The sequence below is a fragment of the Panthera onca genome, chromosome B3 (assembly GCF_046562875.1).
Source record: "Panthera onca isolate mPanOnc1 chromosome B3, mPanOnc1 haplotype 2, whole genome shotgun sequence".
NCBI classification, from domain to species: domain Eukaryota; kingdom Metazoa; phylum Chordata; class Mammalia; order Carnivora; family Felidae; genus Panthera; species Panthera onca.
The window spans coordinates 42,666,591-42,691,864 of NC_138344.1; the positions used below are offsets into that span (position 1 = coordinate 42,666,591).

The 25,274-nt window shown below is 42.6% G+C and overlaps 2 protein-coding genes across 2 annotated transcripts; both read right to left on the reverse strand.

Moving 5' to 3' along the window:
• Positions 1-15,486: 15,486 nt before the first annotated feature.
• C2CD4A (C2 calcium dependent domain containing 4A) lies at positions 15,487-17,794 on the reverse strand. The gene has a single exon (XM_060627760.2). It carries the CDS (start codon positions 16,658-16,660, stop codon positions 15,605-15,607), a length of 1,056 nt encoding a protein of 351 aa, XP_060483743.2. The 5' UTR covers positions 16,661-17,794; the 3' UTR covers positions 15,487-15,604.
• Positions 17,795-23,360: 5,566 nt separating this feature from the next.
• Positions 23,361-25,262, reverse strand: LOC144616707 (uncharacterized). The gene is made up of 2 exons (XM_078448673.2): positions 24,872-25,262; positions 23,361-24,494 (listed from the first exon to the last, which is right to left on the reverse strand). Exons 1-2 carry the CDS (start codon positions 25,260-25,262, stop codon positions 24,475-24,477), a joined length of 411 nt encoding a protein of 136 aa, XP_078304799.2. The 3' UTR covers positions 23,361-24,474.
• Positions 25,263-25,274: the final 12 nt, after the last annotated feature.

Sequence of the window (25,274 nt, forward strand, 5' to 3'; positions counted from 1 at the left end):
ATAGTTTTGACTACCCAAGCCTCCATGGATCCTCCTCTTCTCTGGATTTTCACATTCATTATCTGTACCATACAAATTAGCCCTTGTAATTATTCCATCTTGATTTACTCACTATAATTTCAGGTCTTATTTCTCCAAACAGAATTGAAGTTACTTGAGGCAAGAGTCTTGTCATCAGTGTTAATGAAGACACTCAGGGCAGCCTCTGTAAGGCAATGGAGCTTAGACTTGAGATAACACTTACTTGCTATCCTGGATCCATCCCAACCCTCCCATTTTCCAAATGAAGAAACTAAGGCCCAGAGAAAAGGTAGCTTGCTCATAGAATACAGAGCCAGAACTAGAACCCATGTCCCCTACTGCTTGTCATCATTCTTTCTTCCGTGTCTCCAGTGCTGCATTGTTAAGATCCCCAAGGGTGCCTGGCACAGTTGCTGAGCTCATACTGGGTGCTCAGCAAACACCTATAACTAGCTTTCTGAAGGCTGAGTTTACTCAGGTATTTGGAAAACAGAGCATTTCCACAACACTGTTGACACTGTAATTTAATACCGTTGGGTCTTCCTGGGGTGGCAGCTTAATTGATGATTGTGAATCATCTGACATTTCAATTCAGATTTATAGTTTTCATACTCTTTTCCTTCCATAAGAAGTTCCACAAAGGATATTCCAACTCTCTTAAAGTACATACCCTCCCTCACTGCTTGCCAAAGTCTACACCAGTAATACAAATGGAAAGAATTAGTAATCGCACAAAACCTTCCTGGTTAAACATGGCAATGGAAAAACACATCGATCACATTCATAATGAATATTAGATTTAAAAAGCATAAGTCTAAAAACATATTTGCATGACATTAGTTTATTCCCATCCAAGTTACTTAAGACTGAGTTTGATGCTTCTGAGCTAATTGTTCTTTCTGGTTCTTTCTCCAGGCACTCAAATAGGCACTTAACAAAACAATAATTAAAGGCAGTTGGTTCTTTTTAACTCCAATGCACAAATGGCATTTTTTACTTTTTGGAGTCTGTTGTAAATTAGACCTTGAGGTGGAAGAGAAGATTAGACAGGAAGGGTGCCCTTGCTTAGAAAAAGCCCAGGTCAGCAAATCCTTTCCGAGAGACCCCCAAATTTCCATTACTACATAACAATAATAGCTGTTCTTAGGACAGCAAGCAAACTACCCTCAATCCTTTTCACTTGCTGCGTTATCTCTGGGAACATTGTGCTTTCTACAAACAGGTTCCATTCTTGAGTCACAACCCTATTTAATTTAGTATTTTTCTCTCCCTCTTCCAAGAAGCCTTTCTTTCCCCGTTTCACTTTGTAAAAGAAAATATAACCAACCACAAAGGGCAATTCATCAATCTGTAGTAGGAGCCATAACAATGTCCATATCTTTGATCCTGAAATCAGTTTACTTGGAATTTATTCCAAGAGAAAAATCAAAAGAAGAAAAAATAGTAATAAACTGGAAAGAGTGAAAAATGGGTAACAATAGGGAAATAGGTACATTAATTATTACATATCTACTTCAAGGGTTGTGATACCAAAGACTAACAGCAACATAAACAGCTCTTAAATTATAATCACAAATTAAAGGGAGAAAAAAAATGGTATGTTTGTGTAGAGACTGTCCTTGGAAGCATATAAATCTAGCTATACTTATGAACAAAGAATGGAAAGTAGTGGACAAAAACAGAAATCATTTATTTATTTTAATTTTTTAAATGTTTATTTATTTTTGAAAGAGACAGCCAGAGCATGGCAGGGAGAGGGGCAGAGAGAGAGGGAGACACAGAATCCGAAGCAAGCTCCAGGCTCTGAGCTGTCAGCACAGAACCCGACACAGGGCTTGAATTTACCAACCATGAGATCATGACCTGAGCCAAAGTTGGATGCTTAACCTACTGAGCCACCCAGGTGCCCCAAGACAAAAATTATTTAGATCAGAGTGGCAGGAGAATGGTTGTGTTTTGATGGTGATAATTTTTCAAAATATTTTCTAACAATGCAAGAAATTCATAGTTCATCAGGGTAGTTAGTCTTACGGCATACGAAATAGCACTCTGGTTTGAGAGTCAGGAAATGCCACCAACTGACAATATGACCCTGGAAAATGCTTTCTCTCTGATCTTCTTTTCATTATCTATAAAATGAGGACACTGAGCAACCTTTTTCTAAGTTGATTTGCAGTTTTAAATTCTATTATCAAGGGGTGCCTGGCTGGCTCAGTCGGTTGGGCATCCGACTTCCACTCAGGTCATGATCTCATGGTTTGTGAGTTTGAGCCCTGCATTGGGCTCTGTGCTGAGAGCTCAGAATGTGGAGCCTGCTTTGGATTCTGTGTCTCCCCCTCTCTCTGCCCACCCCCCCCCCCCCCCGGCTCATGCTCTGTTCAAAAATAAATAAACATTTTTTAAAAATTTAAATTATATTATCTTTAATGGGCTTCTTTTCCTCTTTATTTTAGTTAATGTTTGAAAGTGTTTTAAATATTTAAGGATGATAAACCCTTGTCAGATTTCAGGGCCTTAGTCCAGTAAAGAAACTCTCAAGCCTCAATCTCAAGCTTAGAGAAATGGGTTACATAAAGTGAAAAGTAATCTGCCTTGACTCAAAACAAGTCATTTTTCTTAAGATTAAATCTTGCCTTTATCCACTCTCAGAACGGCTCATACTTGCAACCTGCTGATGATTAAACCAGTAGTCATGCAGTCAAATGTCTTTAAAAGATGGATAAATAGAGTTATCCAAGGACAGTATGATGCTGTGAATGAATAAATCATGACTGCTGACATTGGATGAGTTGCTGTTTTCTAACTGTTACAGGGCACAATGATATCTACCCTTTAGTTCTGTGTGCCAAGGTTTCAGCAAGGCAAAGTCCTCAGGAGGTGGCAACATGATCACCAAATTTCCCCCCGGGGACCGTTGGGAGCTAAGAAGCAGTGTTCCTATAACACATTTTACTTATCTTGGATCTCAAACTTAGTTCTTTTTCTAAGACTTCCCTTCTCTCTTTTCTCTACAGACCCCAATTCAACTTACCTCTTGGTTACCCAAGCCCTAAATTTTGTGGCCATATGCATATGGCTCCAAATCAATGGTCTTGCCTTTTATAAGCTGTATGACTGTGCATCTTCTCGGACATTCAGAATCTAGTTATAAAGTCCTTCTTCATGCATCTGGGGCACAAGAGAGCTAATACTTAATGTGTCTCTTCTACAGTGTCTGGTACAGGTGAGTATTAAATAAATGTCAGAACCTTTCTCATTTCCCAATTCCCTCTTTTAAGAATCCATGTCTAGGGGGGCCTGTGAGTTCAAGCCCTGCATTGGGCTCCCTGCTGGGCTCGTACCCTTTGTAAAAAAAAGAAGAAGGAGGAGGAGGAAGAGGAGGAGGAGGAGAAGGAGGAGGAGGAGGAGGAGGAGGAGAAGGAGGAGGAGGAGGAAGAGAAGGAAGAAACAGAAAAAGAATCCTTGTCTATAGCACTATTGTTTGTAACACTTAACTTGGCACTTTGTACTGTTTCTCAAATGACTCATATGGTTATAACCTATCTATTCAGTCTCATAGCTGGAAGGTCAGTGCCAGGATAAGCACTTACTGAACATGCTGGAAGCTTGGGGAGAACATTAGAATATAACTAATATTTATTAGGTGGTTGTGCATACCAGGCACTGTGCTATGCACTTGGAATGCCCTAGCTCCTTTAATCCTTAAAAAAAAAAAAAAAAAAAAAAAAAAAAATCCCATGTGGTAGGTAATTTTACTGCCTCTCTACTAATGAAAACATGACATTTACAAAGGCTAATGAAGAGACGCATAGTAAACAAGAGCTGAGATCTGGAACCCATATCCTTCTGATTTTGAATATAAACTCTTTGTAAAAAAACAAACTTACCATCAACAACGGACACTTGGAGAGTTGCTACAGAGTAGCTAGTGCCCACCATCCAATCCCAGATCTGCAGAGGGCGTGGCGCCTTTGCGGGGGAAGTGGGGGGGAGGGGGAATGACTGCTGGAAACCGGCTCTGCAGCGTCCTAGCTCTGATGTCACTAGAAAGCTCATGTTTCTGCTCCTCCAGCTGCAGGGTGATACAGAAAGGAAAAGAGAGATTGTCAACTCCTCAACAAAGGTGATCTTTACTAACCTGCCCAGAGGAAAAGCAGCCCCATCTAAGCCCCATCTCTATTCAGACTTTAATGATATAATTGTTATTTCCTTTCACTGACTCCCACAACATTTGATCCTGGTTTATAATACACCTCTTTATCCATATTGGTTTTAAATGACTAAATTCATAGCTTTGGGAAAGAAACTCAGTAACTCTCACTGAAGTCCAAAGCTTTGGAATCAGCATGAAATATTTAAACATTCTGATACTCTGGGATTCTAAATAGACACAGACGTTTTATGGACACCTTGTACCAAGGTAATAATGATTGCATTCCTTTATAGAATTGTCTAATCACTACACTGTACAACTGAAACTAATACAACACCATATGTTAACTGTACTGTAATTAAAAATTTTTAAATAATTGCAGAATAACAACTTTCCTCATAAACAAACAATTACATTTCTTTGAACTTCTTCCCTAAATATGGCCTTTGCCTAATTGTTATTGCTACTTTTTAAATACTAAAGTAAAACTGTACTCAAAGTGTTGTCAAAAACTGACTTCTGTGCCTGGGAGCCGAAATACGTAATGAAAAGACAGAGCTTGGGTATAAAGAAGGAAGATAGGGGCCCCTGGGTGGCTCAGTCAGTTAAACATCTGACTTCCGCCTAGGTCATGATCTCGTGATTGGTGAGTTCGAGGCCGGTGTCGGGCTCTGTGCTCACAGCTCAGAGCCTGGAGCCTGCTTTGTATTCTCTGTCTCCCTCTCTCTCTCTCTGCCCTTCCTCTGCTCATGCTCTGTTTCTCAAAAATAAATAAATGTTAAAAAAGAAGTTAGAGAAGGAAGATAGTTTATGACTTTGCCATGCAAAGGAGGCTGCTACAGGCTAATGCCTCCAAGACTACAAGGCTGCCCAGTGTATTTATAGGAAAATACAGGATCTGGGAGGTTCCAATAGGAATCTGGTACATGCTGTCGGCCCTGTTGGTCATGTCTTCAAGGTGGTCTCCTGACTAGTGCTGGAGTGGCCATCAGAATCTCATTACTAAGTACATATGGGGTCAGTGAGATGTCAATATCGATACCGAGTTCCAGGAACAAAGGATTTTACAGGAAAGCAAGTGAAGGAGAGGGGAGGCTTCAAGAATGAGGAAGAGAAAAATTTGTTCAGTTTAAAGTCAAGCTTTGCTGATGTACTAGTGTGTCCATCTTAATTTCCATCCATCTTTATTTTTCTACACTGGTTTAAAAAATTCTCAGGGGATTGAGGTACATGGTTGTAACAATACACATGTAACAAAAAATAGAAACTTTGAATATATGTTGCCTTCAAAAGGTCCCCATAGGTACAAAGGTTGGTAAGGACACAGAGCAAAAACAATTCTCATATGTTGTTGGTTGGAAAGTAAAATGATACAACTACTTTGGAAAAGAAGTTGTCAGGGGTGCCTGGGTGGTTCAGTCGGTTAAGCGTCTGACTTCAGCTCAGGTCTTGATCTCGTGATTTGTGAGTTCAAGCCCCACGTTGGGCTCTGTGCTGACAGCTCAGAGCCTGGAGTCTGCTTCTGATTCTGTGTCTCCCTCTCTCTCTGCCCCTCCCCTGTTCACACTCTGTCTCTCAATAATAAATGTTAAAAAAAATTTAAAGAAAAGAAGTTGGCACTTTCTTGAAAAGTTAAATATACACCTATCACATGATCATTTATCCATTCTACTCTCGTTATCTACCCTGGAGAAATGAAAGCATATACCCAAAGTACTGGACATGAATATTCATAAACTGGAAACAATCTAAGTATCTATCAAGAGGTGAACAGGTGACCGGATATAAATCTAGCCTTCTGAATGGGGTCAGCTTCTTTTCGTTAGCTTGGAATGAGTTCCAACATGGAAAGAGCTTGGAAGTTGTCACTCTCATTCTTACAACAAGAAAAAAGCTGAACACACTGAAAATGATGGACCTAATGACTTTCTCATCAGATTCAAGGTAGCAAAGTGAACCACTGCTCTGAAATCTAGAGAGACACACAAGAGAATATGGATAATCCCAGCCAAGAGCAGACCATCTGGAACAGAAGCCACTGAAGCCATAAGCTGATAGGAATACTTACGTGGCAATGTTGACAAACTGCTGGAGGCTGAGTGTGTGCTGATGTGGAAGTGAGAGATTCCTGGTAGCCAAGATCTCAGGGGTGGGGTTGTGGGTGGCACACTTTCATGGGTTTTACCTCAAGGAATCCCACCAGATTCTCATGGTGAAAGGTCAAGCAAAAACCTTGGTGATCATTTTGAGATACTCCTAGCACATTCTCCGTAACAAAAGTCTACTCTACAGAAGAGACTTTACCAAAGCCTCACTGACTTGCGGAGAAAGGCATTTACTCAACTCCAATTTTCCTATCCTTTCCATCTCCCTAGAGGGGAAAAATTTTTTTAAAAATGTGAAGGTCACAGCCCAGGGACAAAAGCTCACATGAAGACTGAGATTTAATCATGGTATTGAGGCAAAGAAAGGCAAGAGAAATGTAGCTTAAATTAAACCTCCTTACAGCTTCCAGCCCATTGACAGGCACCTGAAACATGCAGAGGGTGACCTTCCTCAAGGAACCCAGAGCTGGCAGTCTTAGTGCCTTAACGTTTATGTTTTATTAAACGCTAAAAGTAACATTATCTTAACTGCAGCTAGCCCCTCAATGTCCTGAAAGCCTTGCTTTCAAGTTCCTTAGAGACTTACACTCTCCCTAACCCCACTAATTAAAAGTATGTAATCATTCACTCATCACAATCCAAGTGCACCTATTTCTGTCCACGGGTCCTGTCCCTGAACTATATAATGAGATCGCCTTTTTGCACCAAGATCATCTCAAGGATTCTTTCTTAGCCGTTCACTCATGAACCCAAAATTTCATAATTTCATCAGTATAGACTGCTTCCCCTCTCCAATATTTACCACCACATCAGTAGCACTGCCATGCGAGAAAGTGGATAATAGCGAAAAGAGCTGTAAGACACGTAAACATTCTGTTTCAGAAACTGCACCCAGGGAAGCCCAAAGACTACAGATCAGACAACAATAAGGACACAGAAGGAAACTGAAGCCTCAGACACTTAGAGCTACAGCAAATGGTAAACACAGCATAATTCTGCCAGATAAGCATAAAGCCTCACACTAAAGGTCTATTTTACCTCTGCTCCTATTATTTAATACATCATGTCTGGTGTTCAATAAGAAACTACAGGCAAGAGGGGCGCCTGGGTGGCTCAGTCGGTTGGGCGGCTGACTTCGGCTCAGGTCACAATCTCGCAGTCCGTGGGTTCGAGCCCCGCGTCAGGCTCTGTGCTGACGGCTCAGAGCCTGGAGCCTGTTTCAGATTCTGTGTCTCCCTCTCTCTGACCCTCCCCCGTTCATGCTTTGTCTCTCTGTCTCAAAAATAAATAAACGTTAAAAAAAAAAAATTAAAAAAAAAAAAAGAAACTACAGGCAAGAAATAAAAGGCAAGAAAAAATAGAAGAGACAAAACAAACATTCAGAACCAGACTCAGATATGACACAGATCTTGGAATGATCAGACAGGGATTTTAAAATAACCATGATTAATATGTCAAGGACTCTACCGGAAAAAGTGGAAAATATGCAAAAACAGATGGGCAATGTAAGCAGAGAGATGGAAATTTTAAAAAATCAAAAGGAAATGCTAGACATTAAAATACTGTACCAGAAATGAAGGAAGCCTCTGATGGGTAGACTGGGTACAGCTAAGAAAAGAATCAGTGAATTTTATGATATGTCCCTAGAAACTTCCCAGATTGCAATGCAAGTGTGGCAGGATTCTCACACAGAGAGTGGTGACTCCGAGGCTTTTTTTTTTTTTTCGGGAAGCAACTGTATTAGTGCCAACACTGGCTCAGTTGGGTTTGTACCTGAAAAACTGAGCTCCAAAGGCCATGTGGCGTAGTCTTTTACACATCTTCTGCTTCTTTGCCTCCAGTATTGGGTAATGTATAGGCATACCGTCTGATTGGGTGATCTCATGTTACAGGGTCATGAGAGGAGTCACCAACACACGCTAGCCAGGTTGCCTTCCCTTATCTTGGGGTCTATTCCTTTTAGGAAGCGGACTCTACCACACAAGGAGAAAAAATAATGAAGGAAAAACCCAGGAGCACCTGACTGGCTCTTGGTCTTGGAGCCATGAATTCGAGCGTGTGTTGGGCATGGAGCCTACTTAAAACTAACAAACAAACAAAACCCAAACATCTCAGAGCAGGCTACCCACAAACTGTGTGACAGTTTCAAAAGGTGTAACATATGAGTAATACCAAGAGGAGAAAAAAGACAGAAGGGAACAAATGTAATACTTGAAGTAAAAACAGAAGAGAATTTTCCAAAATAGATGACAGATATCAAAGAACAGATCCAGGAAACTCAGAGAACAACAAACAGGAAAAATACACACACACAAATCTACACCTAGGCATATTACATTCCAGCTGCAAAAAAAAAAAAAAAAAAAAAAAAAAAAAACAAAACAAAAAAAAAGAGAAAATCTTGAAAGAAGCCAAGGGGGAAAATAACTTACCTACAGAGGAAGAAGGATAAGAATTTTATTGGACTTCTTGGGGGCACCTGGGTGGCTCAGTTGGTTCAGCGTCCGACTCTTGGTTTCCACTCCAGTCATGATCTCTAGGCTTTGTGGGTTCAAGCCCCACATCGGACTCTGTGCTAGTGGTATTCGTTCTCTCTCCTTCTCTCTCTGCCCCTCCCCAATTTGCATTCTCTCTGTCTCTCTCAAAACAAATAAACTTAAAAAAAAAAAGAGTTGGGCGCCTGGTGGCTCAGTCAGTTAAGCATTTGGCTCAGGTCATGATCTCTTGGTCTGTGACTTTGAGCCCCGCATCTGTCTCTGTGCTGGCAGCTCAGACCCTGGAGTCTGCTTCGGATTCTGTGTCTTCCTCTCTCTGTGCCCCTCCCCCGCTCTCTCTCTCTCTCTCTCTCTCAAAAATAAACAAACATTAAAAAAAAAGTTATATTGGACTTCTTGTCAGGAACGACACAAGGAGGAAGAGAGTGAAGTGAAATATTTATTTAAAGTATTGAAAGAAAGAAACCATTAAAATACAATTCTGTATCTAGTGAAACTATCCTTCAAAAGTAAAGGAGAAATAAAGGCTTCTCAGGCAAAGAAAAACTAAGAGAATCCATTGTTAGCAAATCTGCCCTAAAAGAAATGTTAAAATAAGTTCTTAAAGGAGAAGAAAAATGACATAGGTCAGAAATTCAGCTTTACATAAAGAAAGAGAGCATGTCAGAGAAGGAATAAATGCAGGCAAAATGAAATATTTTTCTTACTCTTATTTGATTTGATGGATAACTGTTCAAAGTAACAATAGTAATATAGTGGTAATATATTATAGTAATAATAGTAATATTAATAATTATAGTATACGGGTAAGTAAAATGAAAACATTATAAGAGATGAGAAGGAAAAATTGGAAATACTGTTTTATAATATACCTGAAGTGCCCATGAAGTAATTTACTGTTATTTGAAAGTAAATTTAGATTAGTTGTCAATGTATCCTGCAAGCACTCGGGGAAACCACCAAAGGAATTTTTTAAAGAAGTATAATTGATATGCTAAGAGAAAAGAGAAAATGAAATCCTATAACATGCTCAGTTAAGACCAGACAAGACAGAAAAAGATGAAAAGAGGAGAAAAGGAAAAAATAATCGAATACCAAGTTCAAGGAATAAAAACAAGTTACAAACAAGTGAATGGATAAGAGAATTGGGGTTTATCCATTCAATATTCATTCACCAATATAAAGGAACAAACCATTGACATAGACAACATCATGGGCACATCTCAGAATAATGATGCTGAGTGAAAGAAGCTAGACCACCCCACTCCAAAAAAAGAATATGTGTATTCTTCTATTTATATGAAATTCTATAAAGTACAAACTGATCTATAGTGACAGAAAGCAGATGAGTAGCTCCCTGGGGAGCAGGGTGGGTGGGTGAGGGAAGTCAGGAGAAAGGGATCATAAAGGAGCATGAAGAAACTATTAGGTAAGTGAAATAAGTCATGCAGAGAAAGACAGATACCATATATTTTCACTCTTATGTGGATCCTGAGAAACTTAACAGAAGACCAAGGGGGAGGGTAAGAAAAAAAAAAAAAAAGATTAGAGAGCGAGGGAGCCAAACCATGAGACTTTTAAAAACTGAGAACAAACTGAGGGTTGATGGGGGGTTGGACGGAGGGGAGGGTAGGTGATGGGTATTGAGGAGGGCACCTGTTGGGATGAGCACTGGGTATTGTATGGAAACCAATTTGACAATAAATTTCATATTAAAAAAAAAAAAGAAAAGAAAAAAAAAGTAACTATTAGGACCGATGCATGTATTCATTATCCTGATTGAAGTGATAGTTTCATGGTCATATATTGTACATCAAAACTTACGAAATTGTATGCTTTAAGTGCAATTTATTGTATGTCAATTGCATCTCAAAAAAAGTTAAAAAAATAGATTATGTGAGGAAAGACAGTGAGAATTGAAAAAAAGCATGGAGGTCTGAGAGGTCTGCCATTAAATTAACCGTTTATTTGATGCATGGACGTAGGCAACTGACTTAAGTCCTCTGAATCAAAGTGTCCTTCTCTGTAAAATGGATATTGTATCAGTTCAGATTGTATTCTTATATATCTGGAAACTCAACAAAGGCTGAAGCAATTTAGGAATGTATCTGTCTTCTGGACAAGAACTTTGGGTGTAGGCTGTCCAGAGCTGGCATGGAAGATCAGTGATGTCACTGAGAAACAAACCTCCTTTAGCTTCCTTAGTGACAGCTGCCATCTCAACTTGTATGTTCCAGCAGGATGAGGGAGGAAGGGGACAAGGCACCATTAGCTGGCCTCTTGCTATGATTCATAGCTGATTCTCATAGCTCTCCATAGCTGAGAAAGGGCCTGAGAAGGCTAATGTTTGTTCTTGAGACCCTATAGCACATAAGGGAGAGCAATAAGGGGTTGGACTGGGTGTTGAAGAGACCACCTATAGCATCAACCCCAGGTACAATAAGAGTACCTACCACAAACAGTTGTTGAGAAGCTACAAACATAAAGGATAAAAATTATCTGTGAAAACCATAAAATACAAACAAGAAGAATCATGTTGCTATTTGCTTTCTAATGCCCCAGAAAGTCTAATCTGACCAGAGTTTGTCAATCGTCTCTAATGCAAGTGCCGTTATAATGCCATACCAAAATTCTTAGCTAATGGGATCTTGCCATGTTAATATGCAAAATAGTAGAAACTGTGTTTGTTAACACCATGCGCTGTCCCAGGTTTTTTCCATCTGTTAAACTCATAGGCCTGGAGGCAAAAGAGCTTCTACACACTAGAGGTGAACCACACAGGAAGTACTTCCCACGGGTGGTAAGGTATTAGCAGAATTCCTAGGAAAGCGTTTGTCAGGTCACCCTAGGAGACAAGGAATCCCAACATCAGCAAATTGGATTGAACTATGATAGCAATATGTATATGAACCTAGAGAAAAGGCTCAATGTCACGTCTTCATACAGGCCTTTATGAACCATTCAATGTGAGGTGTTCCTTTTTACCACAGTAGTGCTCTTTTTCATTATCACATTTTATTTTCTGAAGCGCTCCTGAAATTAGTTTTTTATGGTCTGTCTCCTTCTCCAACTTTGAAAAAGTTAACTCCATAAGAGCAAGGACATTTTGTGTCTTATTCACAGCTATACATCTAGATTCTTGAAAAGTATTTGCCCCATATCGGTATTCGAAATAAACCTTTTGAATGCCCCCTTTTAAAAAAAAATGTTTATTTTTGAGAGAGAGAGAGAGAGAGACAGAGTGTGAGTGGGGGGAGGGGCAGAGAGAGAGGGTGACACAGAACCTGAAGCAGGCTCCAGGCTCTGAGCTGTCTGCACAGAGCCCGATGCCAGGCTTGAACTCACAGGCTACAAAATCATGACCTGAGTGAAAGTCACATGCTTAACCAACTGAGCCATCCAGGTGCTCCTTGAATGTCCTTTCATCCACCTATATATAGTTATCCTCCCCTACCTAGTTAATTAACTCTCATCACCTCACCTATTTTTCTTCTTCTTTGTGAGAACATTTAAATTCTATACTCTTTGTAAATATCAGTATACAATACGGTGTGTTACTCACTATTGTCACCATGTTATACATTAGATCCTCAAACCTTTTTCATCTTAGAGCTGACAATTTGTGCCCTTTTACCATATGTTATACCATATACCATATATTGTTGCTTTAATATCATAGGGATCACGTGGTACCCACTTTTTGCTCTGTCTTTCAAATCTTTACCAAATATCAAAATTAGTATTTTGACCTAAGTCCTGGGAATGAATATGGGGGAAGTTTTGTGAATTGTTGAAGTGTGTGCAAAAGAAAATTACATTTTGAAGAAATAATCATCTAGGCATGTTTGATCCATATTAAAGCTAGTGTTTTAGGTATAGAATGCATTACCTTTTTAAAACCAAGTGACCGGGGCGCCTGGGTGGCTCAGTCAGTTAAGCATCCGACTTCGGCTCAGGTCACGATCTCACTGTCCGTGAGTTCGAGCCCCGCGTCGGGCTCTGTGCTGACAGCTCAGAGCCTGGAGCCTGTTTCAGATTCTGTGTCTCCCTCTCTCTCTGACCCTCCCCCGTTCATGCCCTGTCTCTCCCTGTCTCAAAAATAAATAAAACGTTAAAAAAAAAATTAAAACCAAGTGACCAAGCTGTTGATTTGATTTTTAAATTTGCACTTAACTAAAGCTTTTTAAACTGGCATGTTGCAGTCTGTTGTGTGGGATATTTCTTTGAATATGTTCATATATTTAAACCACAAAGAAGCAAGATTATGCTATCATTTGTGTGAAGATGTGCATACCTAAACCCAATGAGAAGCATAAAACTCTAAAAACAGTTTTCTGCAACCAACATGCCATTGACGCATACTCCCAGCTTCATAATTACTGGGAAGTTTTTCTTCTGTTTTCATTTTTAATCTGAAAATTTGGGGGGCATCTTCTACATTCAGACAGCTGTATTTAGTTATTTTGAGATGTGAATCTTCACTATAATATATGAGCGCACATCTTCAAGATCACTGGGTTCTGACATTACACTGGTCTTTAGTATGTAGTAGAGATGTTCTAATACTAAGTAGACCCATTGACAAAACTTATGAAGGATCCACTAGAGGGCAGCAAAGTGCAAACCAAATTAAAATTTGCCAACAGAAAGGCTGATGCATAAAAAAAAATTGTGTTGCAAATAAGATTTCGCACATGCAAAAAAATTAAATTAGTTCAGCGTGGTAAAATAATTTATATGCAAATGTGTCTCCTTCCTTGGAAGTAGTGGTCCAAAAACTCATTAGGTTGAAAAGCAAAATGAGAATAGAAGTGGTCCTAGTCCCACCTCTTGCACTAATTATGTGATTTAGGACAATCTACAGTTTGCCTTTCTGGTCCTATTCTGTAATACCTGGGTTTGCACAAAATAATTCTTAAAATTCTTTTCAACTCTAAAATCTCATGGTTTTATGATTTATGATTATATTTTAGTCATTTAAAAGTCTTTGCTGATTAGGCTCTTAACATTGTTTGACTATCATAACTTTATATTAGTGGAGATTCTGCTTGGAAATACTCACCATTATATCATGGAAAATTTACATTCCTGAAGTATGTTGATGTTACCTTAATAAAATGACACTTCTGCCCCAAACTCTTACTTGTATATAATCTAGTGACAATAGTGATAGCAATGTTTTCTGGAATAAGGTTTTGCTATTTAAGCCATCAGTGCAATCTGGGTTGTTTTTTTTTTTAAGTTTATTTATTTATTTGGAGAGAGAGAGCAGGGGAGGGGCAGAGAGAGGGGGAGAGAGAGAATCCCAAGCAGGCTCCACGCTGTCATCATGGAGCCCAATGAAACCTGAGCTGATACCAAGGGTTGGATGATTAACCAACTGTTTCACCCAGGTGCCTTGTTTATATTTTTTAAAAAGGCAGGGGCACCCGGGTGGCTCAGTTGGTTGAGCGTCCAACTTTGGCTCAGATCTCGATCTTGCAGTTTGCGAGTTTGAGCCCCACGTGGCGCTCTGTGCTTACAGCTCAGAGCCTGGATCCTGCTTCGGATTCTATGTCTCCCTCTCTCCCTGCCCCTCCCTGCTCTTGCTCTCTCTCTCTCTCTCTCTCAAAAGTAAATAAACATTTTTTTTTAAGCAACAAAATAAAGTCCCACAATGATATATTTGTATGTATGCATAAAAAAGAAAGAAATATGCTTGTTTGGCAGTGAATATGAGCAAGGGAGGAAAATCATCCTTAATACATAACAAACCTATTATGACTATCAGAAGCCAGAGGTAGAACACTATTACAGGTATATTCTAGACTCCTTCCCCTAGCACATTAACTCAGCTGGGGCCAATTAGGCTAGTGCCCCCCCCCCCCCCCCACCGGCTTTTCTATGACTCTGAGGCTAGTTAGCATCTTTCTCAGACAGAGCCTTGGCCATTAGCATGAGATAATAAATTACTCATTTCAACCAATTTGCTTTTCCACTAGGGGGTGAGAATGTGAAGAGACCCCAGACTCAGAATCAAAGATTTCAGATGTAAGTTGCAGTCCCACAATAGTAATGCGATGAACCCTTCAGATGCTGGTATTATTTCCAGAAAGTAGTAAGTAAAACACTGATTGCCTCAGTGCAAATCCTGGCTCTGCTCTATTTTTTGTGCCTCAGTATCTTCATCTGTAAAATGGGGACAAATGTGCCTGTCTTTTAGGTTTGGTTTTAAGAATTAAACAAGTCAATACTTGCAAACCTATTATTATTTTAACTTGGAAAATTAAAATGGCTTCATTTTTTTCCAGTGCTTTTCCAGCAAGATGTAGCTAAAAGTATCAGGTTGGAGTTTTTTATTAATAATTCACTGTTGACCTTGAGCAAGTTACTTCACCTCTCTTGGCCCCAATTTTTCACCAGGGTCTTAAACAATGCTGCAAAAGTAATACACGCTCTAAGATGGTCTCAATGGATGTTGTGAAATAAACTTCAATATGAGGAGGTTGGAGCAAATAGACCACCAGGACACCCTCTAGTTTTAAGACTTCCTGTGATTCATTATCTCCCAATAGGTCCGTGGGGAACATGAAATGCAATTGTGTGTCCATATAGGGAAACGCTACTGCAGAACGCCATACCACTTGCTGAAGCGAATTTTGAAGGTATTTACCCAAACTACTACATCCTTTATTATAACTAATCCAGCAACATATGTGCCACTATTGGACTGACCAAAGGCGTGAGTAGAAGAATAAATACACTTTCATTTTGTCCGAAGCGACTGTCGGTGTCCGAGTTGCCAGCGGTCCGAGGGCGCCCCGAGGGGGCGGTCTGAGCCCCGGGCGCCCTCAGGGCAGCAGCAGGGAGCCCAGCAGCAGCTCGCCCTGGCCCAGCGGGCGGCCCCGCTCCAGGCCGCGACCCCGCTGCTCGGCCTTGACGCGCACGGCCAGGCGGCGCACCTGCTCCTCCGAGAGCCCGTCCAAGCACACGTCCTGGTGGAAGGCGGCCTTGCGGCTCCGCCGGACCACGGCGCTGCGCTGCGAGCGCGGCTGGCCCGGCGGCCGCAGGACGAAGCTGACGCGGCAGCCGACGGCGGGGGGCTCGGCGGCTCCCGCGGCCAGGCCCTCGGTGCCCAGCAGCCGGACGCGGAGCCGCCCGCTGGCCCGACTGTACTCGGCGGCCAGGCGCAGGGCGCCCCCGGCGCGGCCCAGGGCCACGGTGCCCTCGGCCTCCAGGCGCTCGGGACGCGGGCCGGGGCAGGGCGGCGGCGGCGGGGACGCGGAGGGGGCCTGGGAAGGGGGGCCCGAGACGGCGCCGCGCTCCTCGTCCTCGTCGCCGTCCCCGCTGGACACGGAGGGGGCGCGGACCAGGCCTCGGCTCGTCCGGGCCCGCAGCGCGCGGCTCAGCAGCCGTTCGGGGGCGCGCAGGAGGCGGCGGGCGCGGGCCGGCGGGGCGGGCGCGTCCCGGGTGGGGCGGAGGCCCGCGGGGAGCGCGGGGGCGGAGGCAGGAGCCGAGTCCTGGGGCACGAGCGGGGCGGCTGCAGGGCCCCCGAGGAAGAGCGACTCCTTGCGGCGGGTGTGCGGGCTCTCGAGCAGCGCGCAGAAGCCGTAGGCGGTGAGCGCGCGGGGCAGGTGCGGCAGTGATAGGGCTGCCTGCGAGCGCGGGTCCCAGTCTGTGTGCGCCGCGCTGTAGTCTATTTCTGCTGCTTCGCTCCAGGAAACCCGAAGTGCAGCCAGGGCCGTGCAGGACGCGAGTCGTGGGGGGATGCAGAACTCGGGGATGCGGTCCGGGGTGAGCACGTTTGCACACGCGGCGGGAGTGAGGGCCGGGACTTGGTGCGCCCGACCTTGAAGAATCCCGTGCCTGCGCTCAGGACCAAAGCGGAGCCTCTCCAGGCACCACATAAGGACGCGGGTACGGGAACCCGAGCAACCTTGTGCTGGTGCTGGTCGGCTTGCACTTGGCAAGGGTACCCTAGTCAGAGGGAGCCCTGCGAGGCGCAGCAATTCCCGTGTCTTGTTTCCTACTTTAGGGGTGCTTTCTCCTGCCTCCGTGGGACAAGGCAAACTGCCACTCAGGCTATTGCAAGCTGTGTTTCAATGACTGCAAAACAATCGTTCTTCTCTCGTCTCTAGTAGTCTTGTACACTTCGGGGCTTGTTGATTTAATCTCTATCCTCCTTCGCTGGCCTAAGGCGGAGATTATCAAAATGTTGGTTTCCAACTTTGGTCGCGCTGTCGTCAATGCCAAGAGGCGCTTTGCTTGTGCAATCGCCTCCCGAATCCTTGGATTATTGCACTCTAGTCCTCAGCGAGAATTAAAACAATTATTATCCCCTCTAGGACTCACGGCTTGCGCCTAGGCGAGTTAAACAAGGATGCGTGGAACCCTCTTAGCGTAGCTGGAGTCCGCTGTCTGACGGTTGTCTGCACGGTTCTGCGAGAGGCACCGAGCCAGAGAGGAGCGCCACCTCCGGTAGGTTCAAAGCGTGCGAGGCGGGATTCAGCACCGCGGTTCTAGGACAGCCGGTCTGAGCTTTTATACCCGGGGGCCCTGAGCGCTGGCCAATGGGCGGGCGCGAGAGGTCCTGCTCTGTAACCTGACGCCAGGCCTTCAGCTCTGCCAGGATGATAGGTCGACTGCGCAAATTTCAAGACTTGAGTTCCTTCCCTTCCCTGCGTCTGGTGGGGGTGTTATTCTCAGGAACCCTAAACAGGTTTCTGTTTCCTCACGTGCAGAAAGGAATGCATGTTTACTATATAGAGAGTCATTGGGAGGATTGGCCCACATGTGAATGTGAATGCACCCATCACTAAAAGAAGATAAGAGTCGTGTTTTTCTTGTTCTTACCTAATATCATCCCCATCCCCCAAAGCCAGCCTTCGGAATTTCTTACCTGCTTTCTGGTTTTCGGTCTTGATTTTAAAAGTATTTCCTCTGTTAATTATAAGCCACTCTGGGCACAGGAACCTTATGGGATGCTGAAAATAATTCCTATCTTGATCTGGGTGAGGTTACATAGGTGTTTACATATGTTAAAAAAAACCTCTTGGAATACAATTAAGCTTGCTTATAAGATTGTGTGTATCTTATACCTTAATTACAAAAAAAATCACGACTCACTTCTTAAGCCATGGGTGCTGATTTTTGCTTGGGAAAATATACTCCTACATATAATTGTGCTGTTGGAACATTCCTTTGAAGGCACCCAACCACCTCTGGCTTTTCCAGGCTGTACCCACCTGGGATACTCTTTTTCTTCCATTTGAAAACTGACCTATGTTCATTCTGTAAGAGAACTGCTTCCAACTAGCTCAGATTAAAAGAGATCTGAAGTATTTTGTTCAGCATTTGAGTGTATGCTATTTCTACTTAAGACATTGCCTTGGTAGTTAATAGCTTTTACAAATAATGTTAAAAAAATTAAACAAAATATTGTTCAGTGAATTGAATCCATCCAAAGGCGGTTGTAGGATGGGGCATGTGCATTTTGTTTCCAGCATATACATGCACAACACTGTGCTTGATGATTTACATATAGTCTCTAGAATTGTCACATAAACCTGTAAATTGCTGATTATTCCTAGTAACGTATCAAGTTAGCATAGTGATGGGAAATTGAGGAAATAATACACATTAGTGGGCATAAATGAGTTGCTTTGGGAATTAAATGAATGTAATAATGTAAAATATTTAGCATTGTGCCTAGAACATGGTAAGTGCTAAATGCACAGAAGTGGTGATTATTAGGGGTGCCTGGGTGGTTCAGCTGGTTGAGCAACTGACTTTGGCCCAGGTCATGAATGATCTTGTGGCTCGTGAGTTCAAGCCCTGAGTCAGGCTCTGTGCTGATAGCTCAGAGCCTGGAGCCTACTTCGGATTCTGTGTCTCCCTCTCTCTCTCTCTGCCCCTTCCTTGCTCACGCACTGTCTCTCTCTCTCGCTCTCTCTCTCAACTATAAATAAACATTTAAAAATGTTTAAAAGAAGTGGTGATAATTAAAGATAATAAAAATAGAAGAGAGGCGGGGCGCCTGGGTGGCTCAGTTGGTTAAGTGTCTGACTTCAGCACAGGTCATAATCTTGCAGTTCGAGCTCAGCGTAAGGCTCTGTGCTGAGAGCTCAGAGCCTGGAGCCTGCTTCAAGTTCTGTGTCTCCTTCTCTGTCTGCCCGTCCCCCACTTGCACTTGGTCTCTCTCTCTCTCTCAAAAATAGATAAACATTAAACATTTTTTTTTAAATAGAAGAGAGGTTGAGTGCTATGGTTGAGAAAACTGGGTCTGAAGTCAGATCTTGTTTTGATTATAGAACAGCTCCTTATTATGTCAACTGAGCAAGTTATTTAGCCTTTCTAAGCCGGTATCAAATGTACAATAGTAGGTGGAACCTTTGAGAGGTAATGAAATTAATTACGGCATAAAAGAGACCCAGGAGAGCTCCCTCACCCTTTCTGATAATAGTTTGTACCTGTAGGGTTGTCATAATATGTCATGCATAATAAGATCATGCATATGAAGAGGTTAGCTTGCAGCCTGACCTATATGATGTCTGATTTTATATTTGTTGTTATTATAGAAGAGAACAAATGCTCGTTAATTCATTTATTCATTCAAAGCAATATTTACTGAATGCTTCTTGGATTTCGGCCTCCATGCGAAGCAGGTGGATCCAGGCTGTACAAGATCACATCAGCTATAGACATCTATCAGAGGAGCAATGATGAAATATTTGAATTCTGTCTAGCTGAGGCAGGAGTGAGAAGAAACTATTCAACAGGATTTATATACTTAATCTTGGTAGGGGGGCAGTGTTGGTGGGTCCCTGGCCTTGCCATGCCCTTGACTAGCTACTCTTTGTCTTTGTATCCTCTCGATGCCTGGCCAAAATTTTGGGGGGCAGTGCTAAATCTATGGGGGAATGATTGCTGAATTATATACTTGAGGGTCACATGCATATGTTTGGACTCAACTTTTCCCAGGAGACAAGAGGCTGTTAGCTCTGCAAGTGAGAGCCCAGAGAGTCCTTGGTTAAAATGGTAAGGCTCCCAATCTGAGAAGTTAAGCAAAGCTATGTTGTAGTGGGAGAAAGGAAAAAAGCACCAGAGAATGAGAAATGATTTAGAGGCGAAGAAATACAGACTTTGGAGTAAATCTGTCCTAGGTTGAAATCTGTTCTGCAACTTTTTAGTTATGGGACAGTGGGCAAGTTAATTAACCTCTTTGAGTCTAAGTTGTAAAGTGAGGGTAACAATATCTACCATACGAGGCTGTCAAATGAGGGGTTTGGGTTAGCCATATTTGTTTTGTTTTCCTCTGGCTCTCAAATTTCTCCAATTCACTCCAGTGCTGACAGCTAATCTTCCTAACTTTTCTGACAGTCCATGGTGTTAAGTTATTCTCTAGCTTTCTCCTCCATCTTCCCCCCCCCCCCCCCCCCAGATCCTTTTTCCTTCTCTCAATGAAAGGTTAGCAAATAGTATGTGGGTATGAGGCAATGTGAAGTGAGAATTTATTTTTCAGTTTTTAAGCAAGAATTGTTAATTTTTCACAAGTATTCCTAATTTTGACTTCCGTTTTTTGTTTTTTTAAGAGAGAGAGAGAGTTCTAGAGTGAGCCGGGGAGAGGGGAGAGGGAGAGAGAGAGAACCTTAAGTAGGCTCCATGCTCAGCGTGGATCCGCACTGGGGGCTTGATCCCATGACCCTCAGATCATGACCTGAGTCGAAATCAAGAGTAAGATGCTCAACCTACTGAGCCACCCAGGCGCCCCTGACTTTAATTTTTTTTAAGTTTACTTATTTATTTTGAGAGAGAGAATGAAAGAGCACATGACAGCCAGTGGGAGACAGAGAGACAGAGAGACAGAGACAGAGAGAGAGAGAGAGAGAGAGAGAGAGAGAGAGAAAATCCCAAGCAAGCTCCATGCAGTCATCCAGGAACCCACCATGAGGCTCCATCTCACAAACCGTGAGCCGAGATCAAGAGTGGGACACTTAACCAACTGAGCCACCTAGGCACCCCACCCCTGACTTTCATTTTTTTTTAATTTATTTTTTTAATTAAATATAATTTATTGTCAAATTGGTTCCTATACAACACCCAGTGCTTATCCCAACAGGTGCCCTCCTCAATGCCCATCACCCACTTTCCCCTCACCCCCCATCAACCCTCAGTTTGTTCTAAGTATTTAAGAGTCTCTTATGGTTTGCCTCCCTCCCTCTCTGTAACTTTTTTTTTTTCTCCTTCCCCTCCCCGATGGTCTTCTGTTAAATTTCTCAGGATCCACATATGAGTGAAAACATATGGTATCTGTCTTACTCTGCCTTATTTCACTTAGCATGATACCCTTCAGTTCCATCCATGTTGCTACAAAAGGCCAGATTTCATTCTTTCTCATTGCCAAGTAGTATTCCATTGTATATATAAACCACATCATTTTTATCCATTCGTCAGTTGATATTTAGGCTCTTTCCATAATTTGGCTGTTGTTGAAAGTGCTGCTATAAACATTGGGGTGCAAGTGCCCCTATGCATCAGCACTCCTGTATCCCTTGGGTAAATTCCTAGCCGTGCTATTGCTGGGTCATGGGGTAGATTTATTTTTAATTTTTTGAGGAACCTCCACACTGTTTTCCAGAGCAGCTGCACAGTTTGCATTGCCACCAACAGTGCAAGAGGGTTCCCATTTCTCCACATCCTCGCCAGCATCTGTAGTCTCCTGATTTGTTCATTTTAGCCACTCTGACTGGCGTGAGGTGGTATCTGAGTGTGGTTTTGATTTGTATTTCCCTGATGAGGAGTGACGTTGAGCATCTTATCATGTGCCTGTTGGCCATCTGGATGTCTTCCTTAGAAAAGTCTGACTTTCATTTTTAACAGAAATTACTCACCTGTCATTTTGCTCACCTGTTTTTATAGCTCAATCCCACATTGCCATTTACTTTTGCAATTGCCTTTGTTGTCTGCGTTATTCTTAAACCAGAATGAAGGTAAGAACTATAATTACTACAGTGTTCGTTATCTTTAAACCTCTGTATCCAAATTCCTTTGGGTGGAGTGCTATACATCAGAGTGCTAATGGTGTTTCTTTACATTTGTTTGTTTTGGATTAGGACTGTAAATATCTGATTTCTTCAAGAAGTATGTATGATTTGGGACATTACTGTATGCACATAACCAAACCTTCAAAACATTTTAAAAGGAAAATATTAAAATTTAAAGGCTTTTTATATTATATGGTAATAGCATTATTTATACTGCCAATTTTGAGCTGAATTTTCCACTCTGAGGTTTTCTATTCTTTCATTAACGTTTCAAAGTAAGATCTCTGAGAATTACTACCAGCCTAGCAGTTATTTAACTATAATTATTGAAAGACAAAAGGGTGGCAATGTTCGGGGAGCTAAAGGAAATTAATACCTGCTGTGTAATTTGGGGTAAATTGTTTAATATCCCTGACTTTAATTTTCTTGTAAAATGGGGCCAAAACTACTACCTGCATTTTACTTATCTCACAGATTTTTTTCTTAAGGTTACATGAAAACTTCCTTATAATTCATGATAGTTCATGAATTATCACTGATTATTAATAAAATGGAATAAGACATATAAAAGCACACACATTCTTTCAAAAGTGTAAAGTACCATAGAAGTGCAAGGAATTATTATTATACAAGGATTAGTATCTTCCCTGTCATCTTGCACTGTTATTTATAAATGCTTACATTGTTTGCTTCTTAACCATTTTATGGTGCATACCTATTCCAACCGGAACATAATATTGTTTATTTGCTTTCCCCTCAGTGCATAGTTGGTGCGAGTGTACAAGGGGAGAGGGATTGTTGGAGGAAGTTGTGTGGACTAGAGATATCTTGGGGACAGCCTGAGGAGGGCGTTCTGAACACTGGAAACTTATTGGGTATTTTTGAGCAGGTTACTAACTTGAGTTCACCTGTGCTTTGGGAAACTCGCTCTGGTGGCAGTGTGTAGATGGAGAGGGGGATAAAACGGAGGCCAGTTAGAAGGTGATTGCGTGCTCCAGGTGAGATTGAAGAATTTAGGAAATGTGGCAAAGGCAGAATAGAGCGGTTTGGCTTTTAATTGGTTGCAGATGGTGAAGGAAAGAAGTGCAAAGTGCCTCCTAGGTATTTGGTCAGGGTGACTGAGCAAGGAGAACTAAATGGTTAAGGATTAATTTTCTGTGTGTAGGAGTGGAGAATGGAAGTGGGTACTGATAGTACTGGTTAGTATTGGTTCTTCCTTTTACATCCATTTTACATAATACTAATTGTAGTCATTTTGATTTTGGTTTTCTTCTCCAATGGATTTTGAATTTAATCAGTGATTTTTCTTTTTGATCCTGTCTTAGTCCATTCAGGCTGCTATAATAAAATACCATATAGACTGTGTGGTTTAAAGACAATGCAAATTTATTTCTCACAGTTCTGAAGAATGGAAGTCTAAGATCAAGGTGCCAGGAGATTAAAACTCTGATGTGGACCACTTCCTGGTTTATAGGCGGCCATCTTTTTGCTGTGTCTTCACATGGCGGAAGGGGTGTGGGAGCTCTCTGGGGTCTTTTTTTATTTTGAGAGAGAGAGAGGGAGAGAGAGAGAGAGAGGGAGGGAAAGAATCCCAAGCAGGCTATCAGCACAGAGCCCGAAGCAGGGCTCAAACCCACGAACCGTGAGATCATGACCTGAGTCGAAATCAAGACTAAGACGCTTAATCAACTGAGCCACCCCCAGGTGCCCCATGTGGCTGGGTGGGGGCTGTGTCTTTTTTTATAAGGGTACTAATTCCACTCATGAGGAGTCTTCTTAATTACATAATGACCTAATCACCACCCTAAGGCCCCACCTCTCAATACCATCACATTGGGGTTAGGATTTCAACATGAATTTAGAGTGGGGACATAAGTATTCAGTTGACAGTTGTTTAGGAACAATTCATACATAGTTTTTCAAACATTATGCATGGCAAAACAGTTAATAAATGCTTGTAACTACAAATAATCTTAGCATTTCTTAGGTTTATTTCTGTTCACTGTATCTCAACAGCTTTTTGAAATATATTTCAGAAAATGCCCAGGTTCCTAAAGAGAACTGGTTTGTCAATGGGTGGTTAAATTTTATTTAAAAGAATTTTTTTTTAACGTTTATTTATTTTTGAGAAGGGAGACACAGAGCATGAGCGGGGGAGGAGAGAGAAAGAGGGAGACACAGAATCTGAAACAGGCTCCAGGCTCTGAGCTGTCAGCACAGAGCCGGATTTGGGGCTCGAGATCATGTCCTGAGCCAAAGTCCGACGCTTAACCGAATGAGCCACCCAGGCGCCCCAAATTTTATTAAGGTACAGAGTCCTTGCATTATAAAAGCCCCACTTTCCATGTCTTGACCACACTAGAAACAGTTCAATGGTAGTATGAAAGAAAATGACATACTAACCCATAGCTAACCCATACTTACTGAAAACGAGAAAGATAAGAACAAAATGCATGTTCGGTAGCCATTTTATCTTTCATCCTACGATGGCGTTCTGTTCACCCTCCTTCCACTTTTAAATAATTAAAAATTTCCACGGGCCTGGGTGGCTCAGTCAGTTGAGCTTCCACCTTCTGCTCAGGTCTTGATGTCCTTGTTGGTGAGTTTAAGCCCCGCATAGGGCTCTCTGCTGTCAGCGTAGAGCTCCCTTCGGATCCTGTTTCCCTTTCTCTTCTGCCCTATTCCCGGCTCGCACACACTCAAAAAAAAAAAAAAAAAAAAAAAAAAAAAAAAAAAAAAAAAAATTAAAAACAGGTTTTTTTTAATGTTCATTTTATTTTTGAGAGAGAGACAGAACGTGAGCAGGGGAGGGACAGAGAGAGAGAGGGAGACACAGAATCCGAAGCAGGCTCCAGTCTCCCCACTGTCAGCACAGAGCCCGATGCGGGGCCCAAACTCCAAGCAAAACTATGAGATCCAGACTGAAGCGAAGTTGGAGGCCTAACCGACCGAGCCACCCAGGCGCCCCAATAACAAAAAATATTTAAAAGTTTCAAGAAGCAGAAAGAAACGCAGATGTTGCCCCAGGTGGGGTTAATGTAGCAGGACAAGGATGCAGCGTCTCCTTTTCCCCACCTGACCCACAGGTGAACATGTGGTTACATAGGAGGAGCTCAGGATGGATACGGGGCCTGAGAGGGTCGGTTCGGCTGGAGGCGAGGCGCTGGGGAGCTGCTTTCGCCCAGGACGGCGAGCTCTGCGGACCTGAGGTCCACGGGAGGCGACGGCAGGCCAACAGCGGCCACAATGATGTCGCTGTGCTCAGTAACTCCTGCCCTTCCTTTTCGCTAACATCTTCCTCCTCTGGGGCCTCCGGCACGGCAGCAGAGGCAGGCCCAAAGGCGGCCTCCCTGTCTCTCTTCCGCCCTCCCTCGGGTGGCCGGGGCCGCGGCTGCCGAGAAGCAGCCAGCTTGCTGCAAGGCTCCCGCATCCTTCGGGTCCAGGCGGCAGCGGCGGCGGCGCGCATGCGCACAACCCG